This window comes from Epithele typhae (assembly GCF_022376455.1).
Source record: "Epithele typhae strain CBS 203.58 chromosome Unknown BXZ73scaffold_15, whole genome shotgun sequence".
Classification (NCBI taxonomy): domain Eukaryota; kingdom Fungi; phylum Basidiomycota; class Agaricomycetes; order Polyporales; family Epitheliaceae; genus Epithele; species Epithele typhae.
Window position 1 is genome coordinate 1 of NW_025954206.1, and position 9,652 is coordinate 9,652.

Here is a 9,652-nt window from a genome sequence, read left to right on the forward strand (position 1 = left end):
CGTAGTGTACCGTCCATATCTGGTTGGTCATTTTGACCGCTTGTCCCTCGCCGGCCGCTCCCGAAATTCGTGGCAAGAATGGCAGACGATCAGGTCACACATAAGTGCTGTTGAATACCAACCTGGGCGCACCGCTGCTCCTCCCCATTACTCCGCGGTCAAATACTGAGACTTAGTTCCAGTCGTTTAACATTATCGTCCCGCGACGACAGAATTGTAGCAGAACGCCAAGGTCCACAGGTACGAGGATTACGGACCTCCAATCTCCTGGGGAACCAAGTGGTCGTCTCGTCACTCGGAAGATACATGCAGCCGAGGCACTGGGCGCGAGTATCTTCAGGAGAGGTTCCAGGCACGGAGAACAGCAGGACTCCATCCTACCTTATCGATCCTCGCCTGCACCCGCTTTGCCGTTGTTCTGACCCTCCCCGTCAAAACCCGACCAGCCGTTGTTGCTGTCGTCGGTGCTGATGCTGTCGTTCTCGAACTACAGACCGAATGAGTATATGAAGCGTTTGAGGCAGCCATGCGCGGCTCACCTCGCGACTGAAAGCGATGCCGTGGTCGGTGTTGGAGTCCGTCAAGCCGCAAGCGTTATCCCTGGCGTCGTAGCACGTGCCGCGCGCGACGTCGACGCGCTTCACGGCGGCCGCGAGGGCGAGGGCGCCGAACAGCGTAACGAACACCACGGAGCGGGTGGCGGCGAACATTCCCGAGGGTCGAGGAGAATGTGCGAGCGGAGTACACGAAAACGGCGACGAGGGCGAGAGCGAAAGCGGATGGCGAGAGGAGGTTTCGAGAGCACGAGAGCAGAGAGCTCGAAGACGTTGAACGATCCGGGTCTGGTGAGCGGGGTCTGTCGAGAGAGGTATTCATACATCCCTAGGGCGACTCTGATGCGTGGACGTAAGGCCAGTCGTCCGTGCGCTGCGCGTGGAGACGTCTCGCCATCGGTGTGTTCGGCAGCAGCCTCGGATGGAAATGTCTCCGGGCGCGCGTGCGTGTAGCGGTCTCCGGGCGCGCACGCGTCACATACGTTCGCGCGACTGCGAAGCGACACTGCGCTCCCCGAAACTAATCGCTCCGGAGGCACAGCAGCGCGGGTCCGAATGTGGGGGCACTTCGCCGCTCGAGCGTCATGGTTTTGGTGAACGACGGAAGCTGGGCGTCGTGATTATGAAGCTGTGGGGTTCTTCGTTGCGCGACTGGGTTGGCGTCTGTTACGAGTAAATGCTCCGTGTTAGCCACGACGGAAAACATGACAAACCGCGTCTTGAAACCCGGTGCCACCTCGAAACCCGTACATGACCTCAGGAACAAAGCACGGTCCAAGGACTGGTAGGACCTCAGGCGCTGTACCGGGATCCCCTTCCATGGTTGCTGCTCAGAACACGACCATGGGAGGGCCGTCTGCCTTGGGCACATTCAGCAGCCTGGTTGGTCTAACTGCAGGAGCACCCAACTCACCCATCAGTGCATGCTCGGAAGCATCCCAGGGAAGCTGCTTCTGAGTCATGCGTACCGTCTCGGGATTTGATTTCCAAGGCTTGATGCTGGGCGGCGGTTTCAGAACACGCCCAAGAACGGCAGGGGGCGCTCACTTGGATTGTTCGCCGCCGTGCTACCCACGTTTGTCAAGCCCGGAACTTGAGCCTGACGGCCACGGGGACTTATGTACAACGCCGGAGACCCATCATAGTGCCGAGAATTTGGCACACGTCACCTTGAAAATACGTCACACCTATGAGAGCATAAATAATATTGGTTAGCATGTGCACTAAGAACGCACCGCTGTGCGCAACACAGGAAACAGATGAGACCTATAAATCCACGTAGACGTGAGATGTGAGAGTGGGTATGGGATACAGCGCACTGGGTCAGATTGTCCGCGGCTACGGAGAGTTGTGAGGGAGTTGGTTGCATGCTGGGCTGACCAATTCACAGGACTCTACGGCCCAGGATGGTTCGTGATCGTGCTGGTTGGAGAGGGTTGCGTGAAGTGCATTAAAGTGACATGATCGGGATGTCCGAGAGGGGATGAGAATCTAGGCGCTGTAGCACTGAGGATATCCTTAATATTGGAAAGGGCAGCGACGGAATTACAGACTCACGTATGGGATGGGAAGAAGTCGTGCCCATGGTTCTAGATGCGACCGCGGTTGTTGACGTGTCTCCATCGGGCGGGCGGCCCGGATCAGTCAAAAATTGACCAATGACATCACTGGCGTTGAATGCGACTCACCAGACTGCATGTACAACACATTTTTTGTACAACAGTAGTTGAACAGTCGAGCAGTCAATAACGAGACAAGTAGCATCTCGGAGGAGCACCTGATGGCCCTAGTACGAGCCGCGGCCGCGGCCGGATGCTGTGGGCTGATTATGTAAGCGCCATCAACCGCGAGCTCGCGGTCGTGTGGCACTGGCAGGACCTTCTCCGTCGCCTCGTCGTTCTTGGGCCTTAGCCTCTGTCCCGCATACGCCACGCTCCCTTCTCATGAAATTATGGTGCGGCTGAATGCCGAATAGGCTCTGTCTGGATCTCGATGGCTCTCCGTTAGCAAGCTTCCCTTCGACGGCGTGGATTATGATGCGCACACTGGCAGTAGGCTACCGCCAAGGTAGGGCTCACTTCTTTTTTTTCTACGTTTGCACCTCTATCTCTATCAGTCCACCCCGCGCTGTACTTTGCTTTCGCTCTGCTATTCCCTTAAAATCATGGCTGACGCGTTCCACTTCTACCCAGGACTTCCTTTTTTTTTTTTTTTTGGATTTTCCTCCGCAATGCACCACCTACCCCACACTCTCCCGCACCCATCCTTGGCGTCGCGTGAGGCTTGTCAGTGAGGGATAGCTAGGGACGATCGAACTCGCTCATGGCGTCTCTGCTGGGCCAGGCTCTATCTCTTCACTTCGCCAGTAGCCAGTCTGCGCTGGTGACGGGCATTTGGAGGGCACCGCGACATACATTGTCGATCCTAGGTTGGTAGGCTTCCCGTTGTTCTCGCGTTCCGATGCTCGCTGAAAGGCCATTCCTACTGCTCCTCCAAGGAGCTGCACCCGGGTCAGTGCCTCCTGTGCCCGCCCTGGCTGCGACTGCGCGTCGAGCGCATCGAACGTCGCTGTCGGCGCAGTACACTGGAGGGTATGTGACGTCGTTTCCGAGTCCGCGCGATGTGTAGGGTACTGACTACGTGCCAACAGCATAACCTCTGGGCCGGCGCTGCGTCCGTGTACTTGATGTAGAGGCGACGACGGACCAAGATCGCGAGGTTCCGGGAAAGCGCCGAACCTTGTCCTGGCACCGTCGTCCGCCCCGTTCACCAACGCCGATCACAGCGGGCTCGAGGCTCGAGGGTTTGGCGTCGGTACATGAATACATACGCCTTGGGTACTTGTTCATAACTTACCAAGCAATTCGGCGCCAGATCGGAGATTTTGTGCAAAGATGACAGCGTAGCTAGAGCCAGATGATGCCTGTCTACGGGAGTCTGCGATAGATATTTCCAGGTCGGGAAGGTATTTGTTGAAGAGCGGGATCAATCGGGCCGGGACTCATAGGAAGTTCGGCGGGAACGTGGATGTAACGTGGCCCAGGTGTCGCGCTGCTTTCCCCTCGCTATCTGATGGCATATCCCACCACGCTTCCCCTCTCTCCTTCGCGGCACACACAGCAACTCAGAATGTCCTCTCCATCTGTATATCTCCATCTACCCCACAGTCCTCGATGAGATCTCGACCGGTACCAACCGAAGTCGCTGAGAGGGTTCTCGACGACCTCGGCGTCCAGGAAGATGTCCGTACGCTCTCCACTTGCGCTCGTGTCTGCCACTCCTGGGTTCCGAGGGCAACCCTCCATCTCTGGCGCAAAGTCACAATTGAAGGCAATGACGGCCTCGATTCCGTTCGTACAACACTCGGGCACTCTCCTCAGTTGAGTCGGTTTATACACGCTGTCCGGCTCGAGGCCGAACGCCCCGACGACTTTCCCCACACGGCGCTCGCAGTTCTTTTCCCCTTCATCGGATCCCGCATCACGAGCTTAGAGATGTACTTAGTACCACCATCCGGGGGCATCCATTTCCCAAGTGCTGTGTTCTCTCGTCTCCAGCACTATACTGCACTCAAAACACTCATGGTTTACTACCAAATCTTTCCGACCCATCATCACGTCCGTCGGATTTTCCGCGCACTGCCTGCCCTCGATACACTTGAGCTATCCGAGTTCCACGACTTCGGCCGTATCTCAGTGCACGATTGGACTTCCGTCCCTTCAGATAAACAGGCCCGCTTGAAGAATTTTGTGGTAAGATAAGCCTATCCAGACATCTGAGTGCGAGCTACTAACTTGATGTGGTATGGTTGTGTTATGAAGATAAGGAGAGAGTTCTCAGAATCGTTGTCGCACGGTGACAAGATTTTCATTGTAACTACGTCTAAGTGGTTGCCTGTGACTCCAGGTACTTTTGCGGTTCCTGAGAGCCGAGCTTTCAGCTGAATGTATTCTTTACAGCCGTCCGCCTCACGGGATTTTCAAACATCAGTTGTATTTCCCTGGAGTTAACCGCGTATGGGTTCACGTCTTCACTCCGACACAGGCATCTTCAGGAAGAGCTAGGGTTCAAGTCTCTAATCAATGGTGGAGACCTTCCGAGATCCCTGTGTTCTCTGCATATCATTCTAGACAGCGATTTCGCATGCTTATTTCACTTCGACATCGACGAGGAAGATATTGTGAATACTTTTCTTAACTTCTCACGGCTTGGGAAAGATCACACGAAATACTCGAACTGGGAGGGTATCACTTTCATCATCGAAAACTCGACCATGAACTTCCGCGATCGGTTCCGAATCTGGTTGCAGCGCCTATTGTCTTCTCTTTACGAACAAAACCTTCTCCATATAGTCTTTGACAATGATGGTGCGCCATATTTTGCAAATATGATCCTTTTCCCTGTCTCTGATGTTGCTCTCTATTTGCAGCAACCACTGTCGCACCAGCATCATATGGTCATCCTGATCGCGCTGATTGCCTTGCCATCTCTCCAGATGGAAAGTGGACAGCCAGCAAATCAGTATCGCCTCTAGATATCGATATTCGCTATGGAATATCGACGATGGTCTGGGACGCTGGAACCGGAGGTCCTCCCGTGCTTGAGAAGTGGCATGATGTACATGATGATTTTCCCCACGGACCAGAGGATCATCAAAGCTCACTGGTATTCTCCCCCTCTGGCACCCTTCTGATCTTTCCCCTCGAAAAACATCTCCACATCTATGATTTACCCCACGCCGAAGAATTGCCAATCGGCTACAGCCGACCGCCGCGAGAGACGGCGGTGGTGGATATTGATGACGTCATCCTCGCCTCGGCTTGGTCTCCCGATGGCGCATACATCCTTACTTTGATGCGTAGTGGAGACGTTTTCATGGTTGACCCGGAGAACACGAAACGCATCCATTTCAACCGCCCTTCCCCCATGACTGAAGACAGGTCTGTTCCATACGCCAGGCTATCGGTGCACATTTCCAACGGCCGCCGCTATGCTCTGGTCGACGTCCTTCGTAACATGGCTAGTGAATACGTCGAGGTTTGGGATCTGAGCTCTGCAACATACCAGCCGCGGTTTGGTGGGAACGTCCAAGGCCTCCCGATACGCGACACCATGATGATTTTCCAAGCCGTTCTGCGGCATGAGGAAGGTTGCGGCTCGCCCACTGTCCTCGCCGTAACCACCACCGGCGCACTCCTGGTCGACTCCGGGCCGGAGGATGAACTCGCGGGGGCTCCGCTCGAGGCATACACGCGGGACCTTCTAGCAGGGTTCAAGACGATAGCCCTATCCGAGGACGGGGAGCGCGCCTTGTGCGTCGCGGACGCCGAGCCGTCTGCGACCACCTGGTCGTGCTGCGTCGTGGAGACACGGACCGGAGGTTTTCTTTCAGATATCGTCGAAGGCGACTTCCCGGTGCGGATCTTCTTGGAGAACGGCACCCACCGAGACGTGGGCCAAGAGGACGCAAAATACCGTCGATCGTGGTTCTGGAACACGCACAACGGGTGCCTCTACCGTCTCCTGCCGACGCTGGACACCAAACACGTGAGCACGGTGGTGGTGTCGCGCGATGGGTCGAGGGTGGTATGGGCGGATTGGGGTGGTGGAGTGCACTTTGGTCGGAACGAAGGCGACGTGGTTCCTGCTGAATCAGACTGATGGCGGCATGCATGTATAGCGGGGGCTGGATAAGTAACGCATCGCGCTGATCTCAGAAGTGACCTGCGTGCCTAGAGAACGAAGGAGACGAAAGCTGTCCAAGAGCGAGCACGGTTCGTATTTGCAGTCGAGCCCCGTCGCCGCGGGCAAGCGCGGAGTCGGTCCGGGAGCTCGCCGGTAGCCGGCGCGTCGGACGAGCCCGCCATCGGGACGCTCCCCGCCACTCTCATCTGCTCTCCGTCGTCAATCGATGTTTATGCCTCATTCCGCCCATGATCCTCCCTCTGCTCGAAAGCTTACCGTGACTCCGAGGCCGTGACGGCTCCAATTCAACGTCAGCAAGCATCACTTCGATGATTGTCACGCCACCGAGCTTGGGGCGTTCTGCACATCGGTCCTCAAGCTCAAGCTCTCGCGCGGCTTCTGGGTCTGAGTCCTGCCCTAGATATGGGCCATATCTGGTGTGTAGTGCTGCTGCTGGGTTTAGGGTGCTCAAGTAAGTCCCCACCGCCTTTTACTTTCGCATCATTCAGTCCCCCAACACTCTTCCAGCACGATTCTTGCGAAAGTACGTCGCGTTCATACTGTCTGCGTCTACTTTTCCCTCCCCTTCCATCTCCCTCTACCTGCACCGTGGCCATCCTTCTCGCTTGCACCCCGATATGTGCTGGGGATTGTGTCTGACCTGCTCTCCATAGCGTCTCTAGTCCGGCCAGCCGCGCGAACCTCTTGACCGAGGTATCTCGTGAAGAAAGCTCAGGCAAGGGCGCACAACAGACGAGTTTCCCGTGAGATCACCACCAATATCCCCCCATTCCATCCCTCCGCTTCCTTTCCTTGGGTCCATGGCTGTTTTGTTCAGGTTAGCAGACACCTCGTGCTTATCGCTCCTCGACACTGATGATCAACATAGAGAGCCTACGCATATCTGACGCGCGATTCCTGCAACGGCTGAACTCTTGCGGGGCTGCGAATCAGATCTCGTAACGTCCGTACCGGTCATATCCGTCGCGCTCGATACGGCGACCGCACTGTACGGAGTCAAGGTTACCCATCGTATGTGCCTCATCTCATATGCTGGCTGTAGACGACTCCGGCGCATGCATCAACTACCGGTTACATGCGCTTGTGCGCGCGCCGCCCCAGGTGTTGCCATTTTGGTGTCGATACCAATATCTATGCATGTACCTACCTATTACATACCCTTCACTTGTGTGATCATGCTTACAACGCGTGGTAGTCATCTGTTCAGTGCCTCGTTCTTTGCGCCCTTGCCTGCACCATACCACAGAGACCTCTGATGTTTCCAGCCAGCAAGAGCATGTCGGGTTACCTCTTCGCAAATGCGTGCATAGCACTGAATGCGCTGCAGCGAATACTGTCAAGTATCTGGTAGTTATATTTCGTATTTCGTGATTATAGTTCGTAGTCCATGTATGTATGGGCCTAGCAAACGATATGAACATAACCTGTCAGTCTAAACCAGACGCACTCAGAAACACCGCGACGAGCAGTCACCTAGTACACGAACGGGACGAGGCGATACGGAACGCGCGCAGCATATCCCGACCACTGCTCGCCAAATCTCTCCGACAACATCCTGTCTTCCTCTCCCACCCTCTGCAGCACGAGCATCGCGAACTGCAGCACCCAGATCGCCACGCACGTCCCCGTCCCTCTGCCCACTGTCATTTGCGCCCACTTCGAGACGACGAGGTACGACGCCGGATCGAAGACGTACGCCAGCGTCCCGGCGAGCATGAGCAGCCCACCGGCGTAGCCCGGGTGCCGGACGACGGAGTATGGACCGCCGGTGATGAGCTCGTGATCGTCCTGCACGCCGACCTTCCACGTAAAGTGTTTCCCGAGCGCGCGTTGGCCCCATATGCGGATCTGTCCCCCGAGTGTGGTGCAGACCAGGCCGAGGACCGAAGTGGAGGAAGGGCGGAGGGAAGATGGCGCAGAACCTGTGCCTAGGAGAGCGATGATGGCGCCAGAGACCGGGTTTGGGGGAGCGAGGTAAGCAGCGAGGAGGGCCGCCTCTGCTAGGGCCAGCCCGCAGACGATGTACTGTGACGTGAATGAGCGACAGGTAGGATCGTGGAGGTCGCGCGCAGAGACGAACCTTGTACATTGTGATGAGGGGAACCTGGGCATCCATGGTTCTGGTGAGAAAGTCCATTCGAGCGACGTCGACGGACGACGCGCGCCCTGGTGGTGCGTTGGTGCGTGGATGGGTCATTGAACCGTAGAAAGATATGGCCGAGGAGATCAGGAGAGGGATCTTGAGCACGGGGATGCTGATGACTAGAGGCTGAGTGATCAACATGCTCAACATGAGGGGGGAGGAGGTCACAGTGGACGGCCGAGGTGGAGGGGCTCACGAACGACGGGCTCATTGCTCTTGAGGATCGTCTCATATGGCCGGAATCCTTAATCGCTTTCACCATGCATCTCGAAGGGCATGGGCAGAGGCTTGCCAATGCTGGCTGATCAGAGTGATTGGGAGTCGGCATGTAAGGACGTCAAGCGTGCAAGATGATAACGCACATCTGTTTGCCTTTCGGAACCATTGAGGGAAGTGGCAACGAAGAAACCGCCGAGGAAAACAGTCGAACGCGCGCGGGTAATGGGCGCTAGTCGGGCAAGGCTGGGCCGGCCGCCGGACCAAGCGCGCGGTCGTCGACGACGGCTCCGCGACGCTCTCCGCTGCCTTCAGCCTCTTTCTCATCGGAGTCATCGTCAATTCCTGCCTTGACTGCACTCCCGTAAATGTCGCGCTCTCTCCTCCCCCTCCCGAAAGTCCACAACTGGAGCTCGGCGATAGCAAGTCTCCGAACATCCTTTCGACCGTGCTCTCGGAATCCCTCGCCCCTCCCTCTTCTCCGACTCCATTTTGTCAAGCTATGCACCTACTTGAGGCCATCCGTGGGCAGAAATGTGTAGATGGTACCGCATCTTCCGAAGTATGTCACACCCTCTGCGTTTCGTTCTGCGTCTACGATTTTCTTCGTTCCTCCCCAATGTACCCCGGCCTACCTGCCCCATGTTCCGACGCAATAATATGCGCTTCAACCGCACTTTTCCCCTCATCTGCTCCTCCTGGCGCGTCTTTTCCCGAGCCGGAGGTGTCCCAGTTGCTCCTACCGTCCTCTCTCGCACCCTCCCCTGCCGTCATGTGAAACCCATATGCGAGGTATCTCCAACAGCTTCCAGCGTGGGGACCCCGCCAGTCCTTTTTCAGCCTGCCCTTGAGTCCGCGTCGCCGCGTCGCCACCAGCTTGTCAGAACATCCCCGTGTTCGCAACCTTCTGCGCAAGTCCGGGCATTCTCGGGTTCTGCTATGTGGTCGTCTCACTTATCAAGTCGTCTATCGCGCGTCATGTCCAGGCTGGTGAACTCCCCGTCCTTCCACTCCTATTTTCACGATGAGGCAC

At 56.4% G+C, this 9,652-nt stretch overlaps 3 protein-coding genes across 3 annotated transcripts; 1 reads left to right on the forward strand and 2 right to left on the reverse strand.

Annotated features, from left to right (window-relative positions):
• Window positions 1-382: 382 nt before the first annotated feature.
• Window positions 383-710, reverse strand: BXZ73DRAFT_99974 (uncharacterized protein; the record flags this gene model as incomplete). Its single annotated transcript, XM_048028186.1, has 2 exons — window positions 383-487; window positions 540-710. 2 exons carry the CDS (start codon window positions 708-710, stop codon window positions 383-385), a joined length of 276 nt encoding a protein of 91 aa, XP_047879196.1.
• Window positions 711-4,827: 4,117 nt separating this feature from the next.
• Window positions 4,828-6,964, forward strand: BXZ73DRAFT_76405 (uncharacterized protein; the record flags this gene model as incomplete). The annotated part of the gene is made up of 6 exons (XM_048022419.1): window positions 4,828-4,921; window positions 5,050-6,101; window positions 6,291-6,328; window positions 6,685-6,711; window positions 6,768-6,783; window positions 6,923-6,964. The coding sequence occupies 6 exons, from the start codon at window positions 4,828-4,830 to the stop codon at window positions 6,962-6,964; spliced, it is 1,269 nt and encodes a 422-aa protein (XP_047879197.1).
• Window positions 6,965-7,733: 769 nt separating this feature from the next.
• On the reverse strand, window positions 7,734-8,544 carry BXZ73DRAFT_44626 (uncharacterized protein; the record flags this gene model as incomplete). Its single annotated transcript, XM_048019371.1, has 2 exons — window positions 7,734-8,285; window positions 8,341-8,544. 2 exons carry the CDS (start codon window positions 8,542-8,544, stop codon window positions 7,734-7,736), a joined length of 756 nt encoding a protein of 251 aa, XP_047879198.1.
• Between the last annotated feature and the right edge of the window lie 1,108 nt (window positions 8,545-9,652).